Below are 23,645 nucleotides of genomic sequence, written 5' to 3'. Positions count from 1 at the left end.
AAGGTTTGTATTTTCATTAATTCGGTGCAATGGATACAGAACACAGTACAAGCCACTATGTTGGGTATGTTGTTGCCGCCACTTGCTCGCAGCAGCTCTCCTCTCTCTTTCTATTGCCGTGGCTCACTCCAACGAAGAAGAAAGGAAGGATGGAAGAAAAACAGTGACACAGCGAGGCTTTTTCCCCGCGCACGAACGCCCTTTCTTTCCCCTGAGCACGAACTCAGCCTCACCCAGTTAAAACGATCTCCACACGGGTTTTATACCCCGGACTGCGTTCGGCATGACCCGCACACATCCACTCTCTCAAGCCCACGTCCTGGCCCGCTCTGGCCGCGTCCACCCCGCGCATGCACGCGCCCGGTGCGCGCCGAGCCCTCTACAGAACGGCGTGGTGACCCGGTCCAGCTCGCCCTAGTCCTACGGTGCATCGCGCTCACCACGCGCCCACACCCTAGCCTACTCACACACGCACACACCCGCGGTCCCGACGCGCCCGCTACGTCTGGCGCGCGCCCATACACGCGCCCGACGCGGTGAGCACGTCGCCGCGGCTTATTGCACCCAACACATGCGCCCTAAGCCGCGGCTCAGAGCAGGCCATCGACCTCGACGGCAGCCTCCGCCATCATCGTGTGCTCCGCCGCCGGCGCCTTCTTCCATTGTGGACACTCGCGCTTGAAGTGCCCACGGTCGCCGCACTTGTAACAGCGACCACGCCGGTTCCCGAAGCCCGAGGCCTCGCTGCGCGCCCCATCGTCGTCGTCCCGAGCTCCGCTGCGCTGCCGCTCCCGTGCCCGCCATTGCGCCGCCGTGTACATGAGCTGACCGTCTGCCCGCTCGCCGCCCGCCTGCCCGCGCCGACGCAGCCGCTCGTCGAACGCCTTCAGCCGCCCCAGCGCGTCCTCGAACAGGAGCGTGGACAGGTCGCAGAACTGCTCCATCCCGGCGACCGCCGCGTACAGGCGATCCGGGATGCAGTCCAGGAGTTTCTTCACCATCGCCGCGTCGTCGAGCGTCGCCCCAAGCCCGGTGTAGCGCGCCGCCATGCCGCTGATTTTCCCGGCGAACGTGTCCAGCGACTCGTCGCTCGCCATGCGCAGGAGCTCCCACTCCCCACGCAACATGCCCAGTCGCGCCGCGCGCACGCGATCTGCTCCGACGAACCGAGCCTTCAAGCTGCTCCGAATCTCCGCCGCGGTCTTCTTCGCGGCCACCTGCAGCAGAAGGTCGTCGGCGAGCGCCCGGAGCAGATAAGCCCTCGCCGGCTTGTCTTTCTTGGCGATCACCGCTGACGCCGCGTCCTCCGGCGACACCACCGCCTCCCACAGCCCTGCGGCGTCCAGGTCGGCCTCCACCTTGATGGCCCAGGTGACGTAGTTCTCCCCCATGAGCACCGGCGCTGGATGTGCCACCGCGCCGCCCGATCCGCCACCGTACGGTACGATGGACATCGCCGGTGCGCCCTGATCGCTACGAGGCTCTGATGCCAAATGTTGTTGCCGCCACTCGCTCGCAGCAGCTCTCCTCTCTCTCTATTGCCGTGGCTCACTCCAACGAAGAAGAAAGGGAGGATGGAAGAAAAACAGCGACACGGCGAGGCTTTTTCCCGGCGCACGAACCCCCTTTCTTTCCCCTGAGCACGAACTCAGCCTCACCCAGTTACAACGATCTCCACACGGGTTTTATACCCCGGACTGCGTTCGGCACGACCCGCACACATCCACTCTCCCAAGCCCACGTTCTGGTCCGCTCTGGCTGCGTCCACCCCGCGCATGCACGCGCCCGGTGCGTGCCGAGCCCTCTACAGAACGGCCTGGTGACCCGGTCCAGCTCGCCCTAGTCCTACGGTGCATCGCGCTCACCATGCGCCCGCACCCTAGCCTACTCACACACGCACACACCCGCGGTCCGGACACGCCCGCTACGTCGGGCGCGCGCCCATACACGCGCCCAACGCGGTGAGCACGTCGCCGCGGCTTATTGCACCCAACAGGGTACACGCCGCAACATGTGAAACAAAAATGGAAAAAACACAAGTACCTATGCTTTCATCCAGATATTCTAGAAGCATGATCCATATGACTGAAATGAGACCAGAATTTTTTTAGAAGGTACTAAATGAAATTATTGCTAAATGATCGAAGATGGCATTGGATCTCTCTGTCGGAGCCATGCACGTCCCTCCATGCTTGCGGCAGAATGAATGGTCTCAGTCAGACTCGGACAGCTGGTATCGGATTCGACCTCGTCTTCTCAGTCGGGGAAGTTGTCGTACGGCCCGGACTCCTGATGCATCATCTCCATTCCATCGGTGAACTCTGGACCTAGAGCCAGTGGCATCACCGTCATCATCTCCTATTGCTGCATCATATCCATTCCGGCAGCGAACATCGGCGGCGGTGGTAGCGCATTCATCGTCTGCTGCTGCTACATCTTCATTCTAGGGGCTAACCCTGGGGGCGTAGGCACCCCCGACATCATCTACTGCTGCTACATCTTCATTCCAGCGGCGAACCCTGGGGGCGTAGGCATCCCCGACATCATCTGCTCCTGCATAATCTCCATTCCAGCAGCAAACCCTAGAGGCGGTGGCATCTGTTGGGATTAACCACGACGTGGTGTCCCTGTCCGGGACGGACTAGTAGCAGCCACTGAGTAGGATTAGAATTGTTAGCCGAGTAGGTTAGCTTCGTAGTCCTACTACTATATATACGTGTGTGTATAGCCCCTGTAATCTGTACCGGGGAAAAGCAATAAAGGAAGGAAAAGGCTTGATACGAGCCTTTGGCAATCAAGCCAGCCTCTGTGTTGCGTGCGTACGTGGATTGTGTATCCGGCGAGATTAGCTAGCTAGTTTAGCTACGTACGCGTAGCGGAATAATCGATCAGGAGAGATCGAGCCAGCTTGGGGCAGGAACCAAGTTCGAAAATCAGTGTTGCTTCGCTTCGTCGTCGTTCGTCGTCGGTCGTATCTCATCATCGGAAGTACTCGACGTCGGGACTGGGCCAACAATTGGTATCAGAGCAAGGTTGATCTTCTAGTAACGGAGGATCATGTCGGACGACGAGAAAACCAATCAGTTGGCGGAGTATTCCGGTGCGGTTAAAGTATTTGCTGCTCCGGCGAGTTCGTCGTACCCACGATTTGATCGCGAGAACTTCGGGGTCTGGAAGGCCCTCATGGAGTGTGGTCTTCGCGCCAACGAGCTATGGGACGCGGTCGACCCAGGAGGCGACCCGTCCAAGAAGGAGGGAGCCGAGCACCGGAAGGATCGGCAGGCGGCGTCGGCGATTTATTCGGTGATGCCGATGGATGTCCTCCAACACCTGATCACCAAAGCAACGGCGAAGGAGGTGTGGGATACGCTGAAACTCATGTTCGAGGGACACACCCGCGTCAAGCAAGCCAATCTCCAAACTCTCCTACGGAACTATGAGACTTTGAACATGGGCGATGATGAGTCCGTGGATGCGTTCACTTCGCGGGTAGTTACTCTCGTCAATCGGATTCGTGCGCTTGGAAAAAACCTAACGGAGGCCTCGGTTGTCCGGCGTTCTTGCGTGCGGCCCCTCCCCGGTGCCTGCAAATTGTCACGGCGATCGAGCAGTGCGTCGATCTCGCGACTCTCTCCATCGACGATCTTGTCGGACGGTACAAGGCTCACGATGAGAGGATGCGGTACAGTCTTGGGGATGGAAAGAACGACGAGCTTGTGATGCTCACAAAGGCGCAGTGGGATGCCCTAGAAAAGCGAGTCGGGTCCACCAGTAGCAGCAAGAAGAAAGGGAAGCAGCGCTCGACGAGAAAGAACTTCGCTGACTCGGACGACGAGGATGCGCCTGCACCACCGAGGAGGAAATTTGACATCAGAAAAGTGAGGTGTCATAAATGTGGCCTCCTCGGTCACTTCAAGGCTGACTGCGAGGAAGCACCGAAGCAACGGGCGCTCGTGGCCGAGGAAGGAGATGATGGGGATATGATGCTGATGTGCGAGCTAGTGGACGAGGAGGATCCAGATGATCTTGGTCAGCTGGACACGGGTCCGGTGAGTGCATCCGCGCCAGTAACCTCAGGCGAAGTTATGGCGCCAGAAGACCATGACACAAGGCGTGATGATGTGATCACCCCAGTAAGTCCAGGCATAGACGTGGCGCCAGAAGTCCACAACACAAGATGTGATTGAGGGGTCATGCCAGAAGAACGCGACATGCGGCCAGCTGTATTAGGACAAGATGAACGGGACGCTATGTTGGACGGTGCAATGGCGAGGCCTGTGAACGCCGCGTCAGAGGATAGCATGGCGAGTCCAGACGGTAGCAGCGTTGGGTGCATCGCAACGAGTGGCAAACCAGGCAGTCCGCACGAGCAGGCATGCGAGTCGAGGCACGTCGTCGCGTACGGGGCTGGTCCAGCTTCGCTCGCTAGTGCCCGCGGCCTAGTAGACGGACCGGTTGATGGCGGCACATGCGGCAGGCCAGCTCCAGCACACTTTCCACTACAAAACTCATCATCACGTGGAGGCCCAGCAGTTTTGGTGCTTGAAAAGCTTTCATTGGAATCGTTGGCTGATCTCTTTGGTGCTCCTGCGTGTGGTTCTAGAGGCTCTCCAGAGAGCAGTTTGCAAGGGCTCAAATCGCCAGCAACAGGGAATTTGGCAGTTCCAGAAGCAAGTGTCTTCTACAGTAGCACGAGAACGACATGTGTTGGACATCTCTTCAGAGGAAGCGCTTCAAATTAATTCGGTGAAGATGAAGAGTAAAGGGCAACGATGTTTGCACATCAAGGAACCGGGAAAATTTGAAGACGCAGTTATGGAAGAGTGTTGGCGTCGTGCTATGAAAGGAGGGTTGAGGTCGATCTATGACAACAATGCATCGGAGCTCGTGGATCTTCCCAACAACCATGAAGCCATAAAGCTCAAGTGGGAATTTAAGGTCAAGAAATATGTTGAAGGGTCCGTAAAGCACAAAGCAAGGCTAGTAGTCAAACAGTACGTGCAAGAGGAAAGTATGGACTTCGAAGAAGTGTTCGTTCCCATTGAAAGGATGGAATCGGTGAGACTACTCATCGCTCTCGCGGTTCAGGAATCATGGAAGATACATCACTTGGATGTAAAATCCGCGTTTTTGAATGGTCAGTTAGAAGGAGATGTGTATGTGAACCAGTCACCAGGATTCATCAAAGAGGGTACTGAAGTTACACAAAGTCTTGTACGGGCTACGGCAAGGCTCTCGGGTGTGGAACATCAAACTTGATCAGACGATGATTTCTCTTGGATTTGAGAAAGCCCCACTAGAGCATACAATGTACAAGAGAGGTGAAGAAAGGGATCGTCTACTAGTTGGCATCTACGTCGACGACCTATTGATAACTGGAGCAGATGAAGAGTTGATTGCAAAGTTCAAGCTACAGATGAAAGAGCTTTTCAAGATGGATGATCTTGGTCTTTTGAGCTACTACTCCGGGATAGAGGTACATCAAAAGACGGTGGGGATCACACTATGCCGGGAGGCATACGCAAGGAAGGTATTTGAAAGTCGTGGCATGAAATATTGCAATCCAATTGACGCTCCAACGAAACCTCGTCTTGAGCTGAACAAAAAGAGTAAAGCACCCGCAGTTAATGCAATAGACTATATTGCAGCTGCCACTGCGGCGTGTGAAGGTGTGTGGCTAGGGCGGCTACACGGTGATCTCATGGATCGAGATCCGGAACAAGTGGTGCTTAATGTTGATAGCAAGTCTGAAAGTTTTATACGCGAAGATCCAGTGCGGCAGATAGAAGCAAGCACATTGATACGGTGTATCACTACATAAAGGACTGCGTGGAAGAAGCTAAGATGAAGGTCAACTACGTTTGCACCGATGATCAGATGGCAGACATCCTAACCAAGGCTTTGGATCGAGAGAAGCTCTTGGAGATACGAAGAAGGATCGGCGTCGGAGCTGTGACATGACGACGTCGTGTTTAGGGGGTGATTGTTGGGATTAACCACGACGTGGTGTCCCTGTCCGAGACGGACTAGTAGCAGTCACCGAGTAGGATTAGAATTGTTAGCCGAGTAGGTTAGCTTCGTAGTCCTACTACTATATATACGTGTGTGTATAGCCCCTGTAATCTGTACCGTGGAGAAGCAATAAAGAAAGGAAAAGGCTCGATACAAGCCTTTGGCAATCAAGCCAGCCTCTGTGTTGCGTGCGTACGTGGATTGTGTATCCGGCGAGATTAGCTAGCTAGTTTAGCTACGTACGCGCAGTGGAATAGTCGATCAGGAGAGATCGAGCCAGCTTGGGGCAGGAACCAAGTTTGGAAATCAGTATTGCTTCGCTTCGTTGTCGTTCGTCGTCGGTCGTATCTCATCGTCGGAAGTACTCGACGTCGGGACTGGGCCAACAGCATCTTCATCATCATCATTTGCTGCTTAATCTTCTCGTACATCCCTGCGCTGGTGCCACCGAACTCAAAGCCATAGCCGTCGGCGAGCCCCGGAAGCTGTGACATCGCTATTATCATTTGCTGCTCATGAAAGTTCTTCTCCATCCCGCCATTCGCGCCGGGGCAACCGAGCTCAAACCGACTTCCACCGGCAATCGCCGTCATCATCTCCTTCATCCCGCCGTTGGCGCTGGTGCCACTGAGCTCAAATCCCACTCCGCCTACAACCCTGTCGTTGGCATCGCTGTCACCATCTTCTCCGTCCGTCCATTCACGCTGGTGTGATCGCCGACGGCGGTGGGTTTGAGCTGGATGGTACCAACATGAATGGAGGGACGAAGAAAATGGTGACGGTGATGCCAATGTCAGGGTTCGTAGGTGGAGTGGGACTTGAGCTCGGTGGTACCAGCGCCACCGGCGGGATGGACGAGATGATGACGGCGATCGTCGGCGGCGATGGGTTTGAGCTCGGTTGCCCAACACGAATGACGGATGGATGCGAATTTTCATGAGCAGCAGATATATAATGACAATGCCACAACTTCCGGGGCTCGCCGGCGGCTATGGGTTTGAGTTCGGTGGCACCAACGCAGACGGAGGGGTGTACGAGATGATTAAGCAGCAGATGATGATGATGATGGCGATGCCACCACCTATGGGGTTCACTGTCGGAATGAAGATTATGCAGCAACAACCGATGTCGGGGATGCCTACACCGTCGGAATGGTCTTACATTATGGGACGAAGAGGGAGTAACTTTCTGATCTGGCTACTTAAACAGGAAAGATGTCATGAATAAATTATACCAATGAACATAGGTTGGCCTTTTTTTAAACGACCGTGCACACATTTACGTTCACGATTATTTTACCCTAGTCAAAGAAGCCTCCCCCCCCCCCCAAGACACACACAAAATTGTCTATTGTACAAAACGATGAATCATACTAAACAAATATACTTGTTTCTAACCCAAAATCTCTATAAAATATCATATGTTGAAGCACGCACACACGCAAATATTAACCGCATCCTATATAGTCCAAGCAAAAGAAGGATAAGAACTACTAAATTTATTGGCTACCCTGAGTTTAAACGATAGCTAGCTGTCCTGGATTTGTTGCATCTCATCGCAATATCAGGATTATTATTGATGGTAGAAAATTAATATGATCATCGACCAATAAATAAATAGATTTTTAGGGTAATAAATAAAATAATTAGTTTTTTAGGAAACATTTTTTTTGAAGATAGATGTGACGAGACACAAAATATAGTAAGAATTAGCCCAAAGTAGGGGAAGGCAATGCGGGATGCGGGCTAGGCTTTTAGTCATGTGGACCTTTAGTCTGATGACAAGTGCCATTGCCCCGGCTACCACAGAGAGTCGAGCTATGAAAGGATTGCACATACATCCAACATGCTAAGCACTCTTCCTAAAAAACATGTTTGCCACTCGAACTAGGTTTTCGAAATGAGGGTAATGACTTGCTCAAACTAAAACCAGAGAACCATCTCAGATTGAACTAGCAAACATAGTAGGCTTAGATAAAAAAATAAACAACCTTATGTATCATGCTTATTCTTTCAAAAAAACATGTTGATAAAATAAATGATTTGCTAGTGCAAACATACCATGATAATTATTACCTTACGATGATTTGCTTGTGCTTTCATAAAGTAAATAAAGGATTTTCTTGTGCCAAGGAAAAACATTCTCAACCTGGATTAAAAAGAAATATACTTAGATCTACTCAACTAAACAAAATCCGATGCACATGTATTTGTAAAAAACATGTTGATGAGATAAAAGTGTCAACTATTGTAGAGATACCTTAAAATTTATTACCTTGTGTCGACACATCCAGATCCATCTTCCTCGCCATCGGTGCAAGCTAGGAAAGTCGCTGATTTGAATAATGTCTCTGTCGATCTACAGTCTTGTGCGTAACTTAGAATTTAGTTTTATTGATGTGTAATGTTGGGAACTATTTCGAAGTTGACGTTCGTGAGATGCATTCTTATCTATTGGACAACAGATAAGAGTGTACACGGCCAAGTCACTCCTCCTCCTCCAGGAAAGAAAGCTAGGGTTTCTGCCTCTCGCCGGTGCCGCCGCAGGTCCGCCTCGTCTCCGGTGGCCCTAGGGCCATGGGGGCGCGGTGGATCCTGCCAAGGGCCGGCGGGAGGGCTCCGTTTTCAGTCGTTTTTTTCTGTCTTGTTAGGGTTTATGTCCTGCTCAGGAAGGCGAGACGGCGGCGGCTCCCTGAAGATGGAATAAAGGTCTCCCCGCCTAGCCCCCGTTCCAGCGGTGCATATAGCATCGTTGGTGGGCGCGTGGAGGTGTGTCTCCGGCGGATCTATCTTTGGTGGATTTGCTCGGATCTCGTCGTTGTTCGTCTACGTTCGTGTGTCTTCGGGTTGAATCCTTCCAACCTACGTTATTCTTCATCAGCGGCGGTTGCTGTTCTGGTGCGCTGGTCCTATGGGGCCTTAGCACGACGACTTCCCAACTGTCTACTACAACAAGTTGTGCCCGACTCCGGCGATGGAGGGGTGATGACGGCGGCGCGTCTTCGGCTCGCGTCAGTGCTTGTAGTCGTCGCTAGGTGGTCTACGGATCTGGATGTAATTTTTATTTCTGGTGTTCGTTGTACTGCCATAATTAAAGATGAATAGATTGGAAGTTTTTCTGAAAAAAAAGATAAGAGTGTACACAAACAGAAACTTAAAAACAACATAACATTAAACATCAATCCATCTAAATTGTAGACTTAGGCACGAGACGTTATAAAGGACAGGACTTGCTAGTACCAGGAGAAAACATACTGAACCTGGATTAAAAGAAAATATACTTAGACCGATTCAACTAAACAAAGTCTGATGCCACATATATTTGTAAAAATCATGTTGATGAGACCAAAGGATATACTATTGTACAGATATCCTAAAATTTATTACCTTATGTTGACATCATCCAGATCCATCTATCTCCCCATCGGTCCAAGATGAGAAATCCATTGATGAATTTCAAGCCGCGGTGCGGCCAATCAAATGGACTCCACCATAACGACATGCACTCCACATGCCGGAAAAGTTGCGCATACAATTCATGGCGTATGCTAGATAAGTCGGTTACTGATGTCGTCGGACGGGCGTCTCTCTAGCGGCAAACGACATGCTTGCCACCCATTGACGGGGAGAATGACAAACTCGCCGGAGAAGATGAAAGGTGACAGTGTCGCGATGAGAGGAAGGCCGGAAGAAGAGGAATAGGATGAGTGTGCCGCCAAAGGTTGAGAATGTGGCGTGGGGGTTGGGTGTTTAATCGCATTAGGGTTTGGGTGGGCATATATAACACTTTGGGTATTCGTGTAGATGGTTGGATCGAGATCTAATGGCTATAGATCGGACATCCGTTTAATCTATTTTGAGTGGCTGTGAGTGGTTGGTGCATGTAGTTTTCTGAAATAAACCCTTATTTAATTGGGAATATATAATCCATTTTACCTTCACAATGGTCCCAGGGATTGGTATTTAGCCATCACGACACTCACAAATCATACAACATAATATGTGAAATATATTTTGTGATAATTTGATAGTCACGTGTTGAGCTAGGAAAAAAGGCACAAAATTAGACAACCAACGGGGGTAGGGGGTGATGTACCCCAGCCATTTTTTTGCGATGACAACGAGGCTATTCTCCTGCAGCTTGTACTTCTTCACCGATGTAGCAGTGTCCATTGTTGCGAACATGCCAAAAGTTTTATCTAGGATATGGTTCGCCACTAGGATTTTCAATCTGTTCACGGCTTCGACCATGGCTTCTTCTCCGAGACGTGGTCTAGCTCGATCTTAGCACAATGACTTCCCGACCACAGGATACAATGTCAGCCTGGCTCTGGCAGCGAAGCGGCAACGGCAGGCACTAGGATGACATGGTTGTAACTTCCTTATTTTGAGTGTCTTATATCATCAGAGGTCCTTCGATGTAAATCCAGTCTCTTTTATTCCCAAAATGAAATTAGACGAGTAGTTCCACAACATCCGTAAAGTACATCAAACAGTGCTTATCTTCTTCTTTTTTTCCTCTTTTTTTTTCTTTTTTTGCGGGGAATCATACAATGCTTGTCATGCAAACATAGTGTCACAACGGGAAATCAAGACCATGCCATGGCCAAACTGAGAATGGCTTGGTGGAAATACAGAAATTGGTACACAAGATTGGCAAGACATCAAGTTCCTACAGAGACATACAGATGGGCTTATGCAAGCATTAATCCTGACCGTCCAATGAAAGCATATGCATAACCAAGGACACCACAGGGTGAGATCTACTCATCACTAGAAGGGCAGTGCACGCTTTGCTGCGCCGCTTATGTTCTTGGGGTTGTACATATTTTATTTTTACGTGGTAATTTTTTGAAGTTGTGAAAATTATTTATGTGTTAGTTGGTTTGGCGTGTGTGTGTGTGTGTGGGGGGGGGGGGGGGGCAATGGAGTGTGTTCTTTTTAGCAGAGATGCTAAACCAATGAATAGACTTTACGAAATTATGATTACGGATGGATGTGTCAATTTATGGTTGGAGATTAGGGGAAGATTAGCCCAACAATGAGAATCAGGGAAGTGATTGATGGGATGATATTTGATATGAGCAATCTGTAGCGAATCGTCCGTGAGTGTATCATTATTTTTATTATTATGGTTTTTGGGTGGGTCTTTTTGACCGTGTGACTGGAGGGCGTCTTTTTAATTAATACAAATACATGAGAAAGTTACCTATGTTGTTTGTTGCTTGTGTTATGTTGGTGCTAAATGTGTCATAGGTGGCACTTCCTTTTTGTCAACGAAGGCCCACATCCAGGCACTTACCGAGGGACCATTCATCGAGAGATCTGACTATGAAGCCCAATCAATCGTGTATCCAATCCAAATTGAATACATCAATCGAATCATAAAAATTAATCAGCTTAATGAAATTAGAGATTTCATTGACACAATCATGGATTGATCGAGTCAAAATCAAGGCATTAAAATTTTAGCAGAGATGCTAAACCAATGAATAGACTTTACGAAATTATGATTACTGATGGATGTGTCAATTTATGGTTGGAGATTAGGGGAAGATTAGCCCAGCAATGAGAATCAGGGAAGTGATTGATGGGATGATATTTGATATGAGCAATCTGTAGCGAATCGTCCGTGAGTGTATCATTATTTTTATTATTATGGTTTTTGGGTGGGTCTTTTTGACCGTGTGACTGGAGGGCATCTTTTAATTAATACAAATACATGAGAAAGTTACCTATGTTGTTTGTTGCGTGTGTTATGTTGGTGCTAAATGTGTCATAGGTGGCACTTCCTTTTTGTCAACGAAGGCCCACATCCAGGCACTTACAGAGGGACCATTCATCGAGAGATCTGACTATGAAGCCCAATCAATCGTGTATCCAATCCAAATTGAATACATCAATCGAATCATAAAAATCAATGAGCTTAATGAAATTAGAGATTTCATTGACACAATCATGGATTGATCGAGTCAAAATCAAGGCATTAAAATTTTATACCTCAGTAGAATGGAAGAGCTCCAAAATTAGGTAGGATAGTGTATTAAAAAAATTGAATGAGAGAGCTCCTAGTGAAATTGTTGACCCGAACAAAATAAGGTGACCCAATTCCAATTGGAGACCTCAATTGAATGCGGGCTAGACCATAGTGTATTAAAAGTGTATTAAAAAAAATTGAATGGCAGAGCTCCTTGTGAAATTCTTGACCAGTCAAAATCGGGTACCCAATTCCAACTGGAGACCTCAATTGATTGTGGGCTCTTTAAAAATTAGGGAGCTTAGTGTTATAAAGGATTAATCCTGACTATCTTCACATTTTAACCTTGAACTTGCTTCTCCAGATGAGAGAGAGACAACTCTTTTCACTAAACCCTGTCTCATGCGTCTAAATATTTCTCAGGTTGCCCTGCTACAGAACACCGCAAAATCAGTCCATTACATATTTATTCAAACAATTCTCATGGGACTAAAAAAAGATACAGTACTGAATTCTTACCATGGAAGTTTGCAGATGTAATGTATTACCATCGCATCTGCCTTTGCTGTTGTGCTCGGCGGTGCTGGTCCTCTCCCTGAATCCTTCGACAAGTTCCTCCCTCGGAGCGGCCCTACACCGTCCCCAAGCTCCGATATCTTGGCACCAAGAAGCGCAGCGGCAACCGATCCTCATCTGCGGAGGAGCATGAGGGTGTGGTGTGACTACTTGGGAAGGCTGACGGTTTCAGGCTAGGGTCAGCAACACCGGCGACGCGAGAGCATCAGGACAGCCAGGGAGGGTCGGCGTCGGCACACAGGGGCTCTGGCGTGGCAGAGCAGCAAGGCAGGAGTGCAGGCGGTTGGGGAACTGTCCTTGGCTTCAACTAGCTGAAAAATACAGAGGATCCTCTACCCATCCACAAATATAGAGGATGACAGGCTTGTTTTAGAAGGTCTGAAAATTTTAGGGACAAATGATGTCTACTATGCAACCTTCTTCTTGTAGACTCGTGTTGGGCCTCCAAGCGCAGAGTTTTGTAGGTAGCAAATTTCCCTCAAGTGGATGACCTAAGGTTTATCAATCTGTGGGAGGCGTAAGATGAAGATGGTCTCTCTCAAACAACCCTGCAACCAAATAGCAAAGAGTCTGTTGTGTCCCCAACACACCCAATACAATGGTAAATTGTATAGGTGCACTAGTTCGGCGAAGAGATGGTGATACAAGTGCAATATGGATGGTAGATATATGTTTTTGTAATCTGAAAATATAAAAATAGCAAGGTAGCAAGTGGTAAAAGTGAGCGAAAACGTATTGCAATGCTTAGAAACAAGGCATAGGGTTCATACTTTCACTAGTGCAAGTTCTCTCAACAATGATAACATAATTAGATCATATAACAATCCCTCAACGTGCAACAAAGAGTCACTCCAAAGTCACTAATAACGGGGAATAAACGAAGAGATCATTGTAGGTACGAAACCACCTCAAAGTTATTCTTTCTGATCGATCTATTGGGCTATTCCTATAAGTGTCACAAACAACCCTAGAGTTCGTACTAAAATAACACCTTAAGACACACATCAACCAAAACCCTAATGTCACCTAGATACTCCAATGTCACCACAAGTATCCGCGGGTTTGATTATATGATATGCATCACACAATCTCAGATTCATCTATTCAAACCAACACAAAGAACTTCAAAGAGTGCCCCAAAGTTTCTAACGGAGAGTCAAGACGAAAACGTGTGCCAACCCCTATGCATAAGTTCACAAGGTCACAGAATCCGCAAGTTGATCAGCAAAACATACATCAATTAGATCACGTCAATATCCCATTGTCACCACAGGTAAGCACATGCAAGACATACATCAAGTGTTCTCAAATCCTTAAAGACTCAATCTGATAAGATAACTTCAAAGGGAAAACTCAATCCATTACAAGAGAGAATCAAGAACATGAGAGAGAGAGAGAGATCAAACACATAGCTACTGGTACATACCCTCAGCCCCGAGGGTGAACTACTCCCTCCTTGTCATGGAGAGCGCCGAGATGATGAAGATTGCCATCGGTGATGATTTCCCCCTCCGGCAGGGTGTCGGGATAGGGTCCCGATTGGTTTTTGGTGGCTACAGAGGTTTGCGGCGGCGAAACTCCCGATCTAGGTTCTTTTCTGGAGGTTTGGGGATATATAAGAGGTGTTGGCGTCGAGAACAAGTCAGGGGAGTCCACGAGGGGCCCACAAGGTCGGGGGGGGGCACCCTTGTGGTGGCCTCGGGACTCCTCTGGTGCATCTACGGTACTTCGTGGGCTTCTTTTGGTCCATAAAGAATCGTCATAAAGTTTCAGGTCAATTGGACTCCGTTTGATATTCCTTTCCTGCGAAACTCAAAAACAAGGAAAAACAAAAACTGGCACTGGGATCTAGGTTTATAGGTTAGTCCCAAAAATCATATAAAATAGCATATAAATGCATATAAAACATTCAAGATTGATAATATAATAGCATGGAACAATAAAAAATTATAGATATGTTGGAAACGTATCAACAGAGAACCATACAGAGGATCTGTTAGAGTGAATGTCAAAGGAAATAAGAAGTCGTGCGAGTTGCTTATTCTGGGGACAAAGTTCTGTTACATGAGGATCAGCAGCGGCGATACATGCTTGTCAGTTCAACAGCACACCTGGGAAGTAAACAACTACCCCTACACTTAAAGAGTAGGCTGTCCTTTAAACTTCCAATACCCCACAACCTCCATGCGAACTGCAGCATCTGCGAAAGGCCTCCCAAGCATCTGGTTAAACCAAACATTCGTAGTCGAAGCTTCAAGGATGTGAGATGTAGACCAAAGTAATGCGCCAAATTCAGCCATCCTGGTCATCCATATGATGCTAACACTGCAAATTAGTACTATATGTTGTATCGCAGGACATGAACATCACTTGACAGTCCACCACCATCTCCTAGTTAGCAGAGGCGGTGTAGGGATACCAATCATCGTCTCCTTGTCCCTTGGAGTCAGGGGAACCCATCGGACAAGGTTCAGAGCCATAATGTGAACGTTAGTCCCTTGCCTATGCTTTTGGTAAGCCCAGACACCAGCTGCAACCCCACCCACAATGACCTGCACAATTTAATGTGTCAGGTTTTGAACTACCTACCCTAGAATCCTAATTGTACATGAAATATTTAAATTCAGGGAATTAGATACTTAAACAATTTAAAGTATTCAATTGTATCATTTTCTGTTGCAGATTTTTATTTTATTTTACTAAGCACGAACAAATGTAGTTCAAATAAGCATCACTGTCTGACTGTCTACAGAAGTTGAGATAAACAAGGGATCAGCTAGAAACCTGGGATCCTCAGTTATTGATTAGCTTCTTTAGAAATTCAGATATTTTTACATCCATTGGTGCAAATTCACTCAATAACTATGAAAGAGAATCATCAACATTTGTGTTAGTGCTGCCTATTACTTATGAACAACATCTTGACGCAAAAGTTTGTGATAATAGATGGGTTCACCAGGGCACACAATGCATGCATGAAACGAACAAATAATGTGCTAAGAAGTGCAAGTAATAATACTTCTAGTACAATAAAAGCATGAATATCATCACTACTACAAAAACAGCTATAGCCAATATGGACACTAATGGCGCACTGTACATGTGGTGCGCCATTACTAAATACTAATGACGCACCATGTGTTGGTGCGCCATTAATGTGCAAATACTAATGGCGCACCACACCCACGGTGCGCCATTAGTAATTTTTTTTCTTCAAAACTACTAATGGCGTGCCGTGGGAGTGGTGCGCCATTACTAGTTGAACTAGTAATGGCGCACCACTCACACGGTGCACCATTAGTAATTTTGTTACAAATTTTGTTTCAATTTTTTTTGAAAAACTACTAATGGCGCACGGTGGGGGTGGTGCGCCATTACTAGTTGAATTACTAATGGCGCACCACCCCCACGGTGCGCCATTAGTAACTTGGCCCATTCCACCGAATGCACCCCCCCTGTGGACCGCCTTTTCAGTTTTAAAAAAAATAAAAGAAAATGATGAAAATGTCAAAAAAATAAAAGAAAATAAGTTTCCCATGTGATATGTGGTCTAGTTGTTGGAAAAATTTACAAATATGAATTTCGACTTTATTTGCAAAATCTCTCTGGAATTTGTAAAATGGGCATAACTTTTGCATACGAACTCGGATTAAAAAGTTTTATATATGAAAAATCATCTACTCGAAAAGTTACATAAGAATTTAACAGAAAAAAAGATACGGGGCTTTCAAGATCTAGAGGCAAAAAAATTCAAAAAATTTCAAACTTACTAGTGGCGCACCGTTTGCTAGGTGCGCCACTAGTAACAGAAAAAAATATTGGTTTTGAACTTTTTTTAGAATTTCTTTTCAAAAAATGATTCGTAATATGACAGGGAAGTTTGAAATATTTTTCAAAATTTCATCATACTCATGAATATGAATAAAGTCCTAGACATCAACAAGGTTTAATAGGATTGATATGATAGATATATCAATAAGTGGCTGTTAAGTGAGGTGGTGCTGGGGTTGGATAGAACTGCGAAGTTAAGCGTGCTTGGGCTGGAGTAGTGTGAGGATGGGTGACCTTCCGGGAAGTTTGACCACTTAGTGCGATTTGACTTGAGATTAAGCCATAGTGACCCGAAATTAAGAAAAAAATGAAAAAAAAATTACCAGATACTAATGGCGCACCATTAGTAAAAAATACTAGTGGCATGGTACTAGTAGCGCACCAGTAGTGCGCCATTAGTAGGCAAAACTGGTGCGCCACTAGTAGGCCTTTTCCTAGTAGTGCATGTTAAATTTGCAATTAGGCTCACCGGCGATAACCATATAGTGGCAGTTTGAATATCAAATTTAGGGGCATATAGAACTGTTTCTCCAAAGTTGTCTTCTATTTTTTTGTATATCTCCTTATCACTCTTGCCAGATTTTATTTCATCGCGAATTAGCTGCAAAAAAATACACAAATGTGATTACCTGAGCCATGAAGCTTCCATGACATACTGCGTGTCTGGCAATAATATTTCAATCCTTTAAAGCATATAGAACTAGGGCATTTATTTATGTCAAGAACTCAAGATTAAATATTGCATGTATACATAGTGCATGGTGCAAATAAATTGCTTGTGCACCAGACAACAGTGTTCCTGTGCACCAATAGGGAATGTAAACTTAAGATAGCTGAAAAGGCATACTAGGGCAAAAATATTATCAAGGTCTTAGAAACAGTCAAGTCAAAAACACATAAATATATAATCCAAGAACCAAACCAGCTGTGGCATTTCCAAGATCATCTTTGTCATTACAAAAATAAGTATAGACAGATAGAGTTCTTTTAGATAAATATTTATAATACCAAACATCATTCTAGTTTCTCAACGTTATTTTGCAGTAAACCATTGGGTGCCTGTGAACATCTTTGAGTAACGAGATAATAGCTAGTCCATTTCTAATCAAATGGTTAATTCGAACACAGTTAGGCTTGGGTGAGATCAAGAGATCAGCAAAGCAAAGGTTGGATGCTGTGGAAGCATGAAAAAACATAAAGGCATAAAAAATCTCTGCTACTAAAAGCTTGACAACTAACTGGATGGAGAAGGTCAAGCAACTGATCATTACGAGGTATATAGAACGGAAAAGTACCCTTCTAAGGAGAACTGCAACATCTGCTTGTGAATCTTCAATGGACTGGCTGCCACACTCAGTGCACCGGACATTGTGGCTAATATTTCTTGCACGGTCTTCAACGATCTGCCGCTGCTTAACATCCTCCTCGGTGGCCATGATACTGGATAATATGATTTGTATTAACTGTAACAAAATAGTTGTATATCTCTACTATTAAAGGGGGATCGAACGTCGTGATGGTTCGACCTCGATCGATCCCCCTCCCTTCGTCGCCCGAACTGCCACACGCACGCAGCAGCCCACCAACTCAGCCCACGTACGAAAAATCACCAACTCAGCGTCCGCAAACAAAAAAAAATACACCAACTCAGCCCACGTACGAGATCCACAGTTCTACACACGAACGACAAGTCCATGGGACCCCACGATCGCCCCACCCACGAACGAGGACAAGGTCCATCGACCAAAAATCAAACTTCTTCCTGGCGTACGAGCTCCATCCACACGCGAACGCACGCCGCCAAAACAGAAACGCGAGCTGTGGGAGCTGCAGCCTCTGCTGATCGCCTCGCTCACGGCTGTTTCTGCGTCATCTCCTGAGCCCGCCTACCGTCTTCTTCCTCTCCGACGGCAAAGGACGGATATCGCCCATCACGCCCTAGGTTTGCCATCCTAGACTCCTGTTCAATACTTCATAATGTTAGTACTCAGATTGCATCTTTAACTTTTACTCCAACTACATTAGCACTTATTCCGCAAAGTTACAAAATCTAATGAGTTATGCGACCTGTTCTGTTCGCACGGTTAAGTTCATATATTGGAGACCCTGTTCCGTAAAGAATATTGCCCTGTTTCGTAAAGGATATTGCTAAAGTCCTATAGTATGTCATATCATTTATGTAATGCAAAAAGACTGCAGGTTCATTTTAGTACGAAGAACATGAGTTGAAACTGTCAAAAAAATCTAGGAAATTCTGAAATTGCAGTATAAGATTAGGTAACCTCAGACCATGTTTACTTTTACATCATGGGAACAAACATGCCTCGCGACAGGAATAGTGATAGAAGGAAATACTTTCATTTAAGCTCACCTCCAAAATCCTTTATATTCCAGATGTCTTTTTCGCACCATGTGGAGACAGACATCTTTCTCTCCACTCCTTCCCCTCCACCTTCATTCTTGTTGCCATGTCTGAGCCCTCTTTTTAAAAAATTGAACTTCTACAAAATCTTGCACTTTATAAACTGAAATATACAAACTTCAGCCGTCAACATATAACAATCATTTTAAAACCATATGCGAAGAACATGTCTATGAAAATGAACAAGTGAGTCCAAAAAGCCTGTTCAATGAGTCACCAGAGGTCATATCATTTTTATAATTCAATTCATATCATTTTTTAATGCAAAAGACTGCAGGTTTATTTAAGCTTCTATAGGACAGAAAGATGTCACAGGACACAGAGCATCTCTATGATAAAGGAAAAAAAGGTATGTGTATGCCAATCACATGTCTGCACATAAGGTATTCAATAAGCTTCACAACTTAACTTACATTAATCTTATCAGTTGTCGAATATGAGAGGACACCCAGATCACAACTCACCAATACACACCGACCACCATCTGGTTTTTTCATACGCGAACAAACAGGCACTACTAACTACAGTGTTTCGTCTTCCGATGATGATGACAATGTGCCCATGCAACTGCCTATGATGATTCCTATAGCCGGCAATCTCAAGGCCTTTCAGCCAGTGCCGCATGTGGAAACATCAATCGGTATCGCCCTTACACACAACTTTTTTTTAGTTTGCATTTATACATTTGTTAAAACAAAATGGTTCTTCAGGAAATCATTCTCGTGAAGGCACTTACTATGATCACCATGCATCACTTCGAGGAACAGAGAGAAGCATTGATCATAATATTGGTTCAGACATAGCACTTGGACTCGACACTGAAGACACTGTCCCCAAGCACATTGCTTCAAATGATATCATTAAATCAGATAGAAAACAGAAAAGGCGAGACCAATATATGGCACGGCGAAATAGATTAACACCTGAACAGAGGGAGGAAATCAATGCACGTCGCAGAGAAGCTAGGAAAAAAGACAGAGGAGGAGAGGACTGCCCGTCAAAGAGAAGCCAAGCAACGAATGACACAAGAGGAGAAGCAACAGAGTAACACCCTTAGAAGGGCGGCCTACCAAAATATGTCAGTCCATGACAACCAAGAAACAAACACCCGCCGAAGAACACGTCTGCAAAACAAATCACCTAAGGAGAAGTAGAACATGTTAGCTCAGCGCAAGAAGAGACTCGCGGCTAGGCGCAACACCCCTTGCGCTGAATCCATCGCAATGCCGCGCCCTGATGCAGGTACCTTAGCTACACCCAACCTGATGTCGAGCACTCATGCGTTGGCATTCAGAGAATCCGAAGCTTCAGCTCCTGCCCCTGCCCCCCGGTTTGCGAGTAAGGCTGGGAACAACTTCGAATCAAACGGTAATCCTTCCATCTTTACTCTACTTGTTCTGTCCATGTGCATTGAACCAGTATTTAACGGCTCCACAACGGTGCAGGCAAGTACCTTAGTCGTACCCTGGATGATAATGATGCCCCCAGCGAACTCATAAATCCCTCGCAGCAAACCAATGATCACCAAATAGACGACCAGCAGAATCAAGCCCGGGAGCAGAGGCAGGAGAGCAGAGCACAGCGTAGGGCTCGGGAGCGAGCTCACAAACAAAGTATTACAACAAAGAACATTCAAGGGAGTGCCTTAAAACGAAGAGCGCGCGGGAAAAGCATACCAGAAGGTGAGAAGTCAGCTTTGCTAGATCGTCGTAATGCAAGCTTTCAAAAAAAGCGGAGGCCTTCAGGCCCAGATGCAAGTACCTTAGATGTGAACAGAACAACAACAAGCTCAGAAGCACCGCCCACAGGAGTTGCTTCACCGGCTTCCTCCCCTTCATCAAGCATGCCATCGTACACCATCGGAACCAATGGTAACCCTCTCATGTTTACTCCCCTCCTGGTGTGCACTCACAATAAAAACCATTACTTACCGGCTCAACAATGTTACAGCTGACATGGAGGCCTTCCTTAGCGGCATCATGGACGAGAATGCACTCTCTGGTGACCTCATGGATGATGAGTACTACTTATTTGCCGGTGAAGGTACTCCGAGGCGCCTTTCGCTGCTCATCCCTCTATATTATTGGTTTATGATGTGCATCCCATCGTGACTTGTTATATCTCCACAATGCTTGCAGCATCCGACACTGATAGCACGGACCTCGATGAGCCCATAGAATCCTCCAACACGGGATCTATCGACCTAGATCCTTTCGACTATGTCTACTCGAACATCCTAGACAGCACACACATCCTGAAGCACGCGGAAAACTGCGAGCATTGCAAGGCCAAGAAGTTCTAGTACGAGACTGACGGCTTCTGCTGTCGGAACGGGGAGATTGAGCTAGCTGAACCCGAGCCTATCCCAGAGCTGATGAGGTTATGGTCTAGCGCGGATGCAGACTCTCGGCATTTCCGGGAGAGCATTCGGTTCTTCAACGGGCACTTTGCCTTCACTACCCTTGGCGTCAGCCTAGACAACAACTACACAAACATGAAGTCCGGGGTGTACACGTTTCGGGCACATGGCACTATGTACCACAGGGTGCACTCGTTCGGTCCAAGATCTCGCCCTGAACATCTGCAGTTGTACTTCTACGATGACGATCCCAGCTTAAGCCATCGCAAGGAGGCCACCAAGCAATTGGACCAGCACGTTGTCAGGAAGTTAGTGGACGTCCTCAGGGAAAACCCCTACTCCCAACAGTTTAGGAGTTTGGGTGCCCACAAGGAAAACCTCGAGGAGTACCGGATAGACCTCAACATTGACCAGAAGCTAGACCAACGAAGATATAATAGACCCGTGTCATCCGAGGTGGCTGCGATTTGGGTCGAGGGAAGCGATCTAGCAAACAGGTTCAACCGCAGCATTACACTCTATGGGGACAACAACGAGAAGTATAGTATACATGCCACAGATGGCTGTTATGACCCGCTCTCGTATCCCCTCTTTTTTCCAAGGGGGAGCTTGGTTGGCATCCAAATATCCCTAAGCACAATGTCCCTTGGGAGGTTGCACAACAACCAAGAGGAAACCGTGATAACGATTCAGGTGCGCCTGGTTGGTATGCTTATATGCCAGAAAAAGTTCTCTATCCTTCCATATGGTACCTAACCTTCTTCTTTCACGTCTTTCCACAGAGGGGAACAGCCGGTTGCGTGTCTCTATCAGGGACTACTACTGTTACCGGCTACAGACGCGCCCTATGATATTCAACCCCATACTACAAGGAGCACGCCTGTTTCAGCAGTGGGGTGTCGACATGTTCATCAAGATTGAGGGATGTAGGCTAAAGTGGATCAGGGACCACCAGAGAGAGATACGTGCCGATCTATACCAAGGCCTTGTGGGTAGCATCGCGGTTGGGGAGATGCGAGCGAGCGCTATTGGGAAGAGGATCGTGCTGCCAGGGACGCATCAAGGAAGCAATCGAGACATGAAGCGGAGGCACATGGACGCCATGGCACTGGTGCAGACATCTGGGAAGCCTGACATCTTTTTGACTATGACATGCAATCCTAGCTGGGAGGAGATACTGAATGAGCTGCTTCCTGGCCAGACACCCCAGGACCGACCAGATCTTGTCGCACGCGTGTTCAGGGCCAAGCTGGAGACCATGAAAGAGATGTTGTTCAAAAAGCACATCCTTGGTGTTGTGGTAGCGCATGTGTATGTCGTCGAGTTCCAGAAGAGGGGCCTCCCCCATGCACACTTCCTGCTGATCATGAATTCAAATTATAAACTCGTGGTGCCAGAGCAGTATGACCGCGTCATATCTGCAGAGCTCCCGGACAGGCATAAGTATCCAGAGCTCTATGCCATGGTCGTGAAGCATATGATGCACGACCCATGTGGCAATCTTAATCCCAAAAATATACATTAAAATATCTATTTCAAGAAAATGCTAATCATGTATTTGAAAATGCTACTCCCTCTATCCCATAATGTAAGACGTTTTTTGACACTACACTAGTGTCAAAAAGCGTCTTACATTATGGGACGGAGGGAGTATATGTGTATAAAAATAATGTTTCAGATGTATACAAAAATGTATAGTGTGCATGAAAAAAGTGGACATTAAAACATGTATTTGGAAAAAGTTAAACATGTATAAAAATATGCTCCAGATGTATACAAAAAAGTACATTGCGTGTGATAATAAATAGACATGTTGTGAAAAAAAGAAAAACAGTGAAAAAACTAACAAATAAAACTGAATAGAAAGAAGGAAAAAGGAAAGGAAAACAATTTTAAAAACCAATGAAAATTGAAATAAGACCGCTGCAAAACAAAAGAAATGGTGAAAACCAGAGAAAACAATGGAAACAAATGAAAACCAAAAGAGCCCAAAAAACCCTTACAAGATATCAAAACCAGTGAAAACTGAGAAAGAAAGGTAGAAAACCGGTGAAAAAAATGAAAAACAGAACACCGAGAAAAACAGTGAAGACATAAAAGAAAGCCGAAAAACAAAAAGAAAAAAAGGAAAAGAAACCCTGGAGAAAACTGGGCCAAAATCGGTAGAACGACCGAAGATACCACTCGCGAGTGAGTTTCTTCCATCGAAAACGTAGCAAATAAAAAATTAAACGAATTGGGACAACCCAGTATCCTAGTATCCTGTTGTGGGAGAATAACCTGAAGCGAAACGGGCGCCACTCTCGCTATAAGCGAGATATAGTTCTCTCATTCCCACATAACCCACTTATACGGGCACAACCTTCGGCCATGAAGAAGCCATGGCGGTGGTGGCCATGGCTCCTTCATGGTCGAAGGTTGTGCCCGTATGTCCCGACACACATCAGTCGGTCATTCGCATACCTTCCA

At 46.6% G+C, this 23,645-nt stretch overlaps 3 protein-coding genes across 3 annotated transcripts; 1 reads left to right on the top strand and 2 right to left on the bottom strand.

Moving 5' to 3' along the window:
- Positions 1-590: 590 nt before the first annotated feature.
- Positions 591-1,097, bottom strand: LOC141041747 (uncharacterized). The gene has a single exon (XM_073508937.1). The coding sequence runs from the start codon at positions 1,095-1,097 to the stop codon at positions 591-593; it is 507 nt and encodes a 168-aa protein (XP_073365038.1).
- A 13,479-nt stretch (positions 1,098-14,576) lies between these two features.
- Positions 14,577-17,926, bottom strand: LOC109780136 (cytochrome c-type biogenesis CcmH-like mitochondrial protein). The gene is made up of 3 exons (XM_020338717.4): positions 17,691-17,926; positions 16,865-16,996; positions 14,577-15,116 (listed from the first exon to the last, which is right to left on the bottom strand). Exons 1-3 carry the CDS (start codon positions 17,829-17,831, stop codon positions 14,931-14,933), a joined length of 459 nt encoding a protein of 152 aa, XP_020194306.1. The 5' UTR covers positions 17,832-17,926; the 3' UTR covers positions 14,577-14,930.
- A 3,265-nt stretch (positions 17,927-21,191) lies between these two features.
- On the top strand, positions 21,192-22,701 carry LOC109780145 (uncharacterized). Its single transcript, XM_073506356.1, has 2 exons — positions 21,192-21,720; positions 21,959-22,701. Exons 1-2 carry the CDS (start codon positions 21,192-21,194, stop codon positions 22,699-22,701), a joined length of 1,272 nt encoding a protein of 423 aa, XP_073362457.1.
- The last annotated feature ends 944 nt before the right edge of the window (positions 22,702-23,645 follow it).

This window comes from Aegilops tauschii, chromosome 1, assembly GCF_002575655.3.
Source record: "Aegilops tauschii subsp. strangulata cultivar AL8/78 chromosome 1, Aet v6.0, whole genome shotgun sequence".
Classification (NCBI taxonomy): domain Eukaryota; kingdom Viridiplantae; phylum Streptophyta; class Magnoliopsida; order Poales; family Poaceae; genus Aegilops; species Aegilops tauschii.
This window is presented reverse-complemented; position numbering and strand designations above follow the sequence as displayed.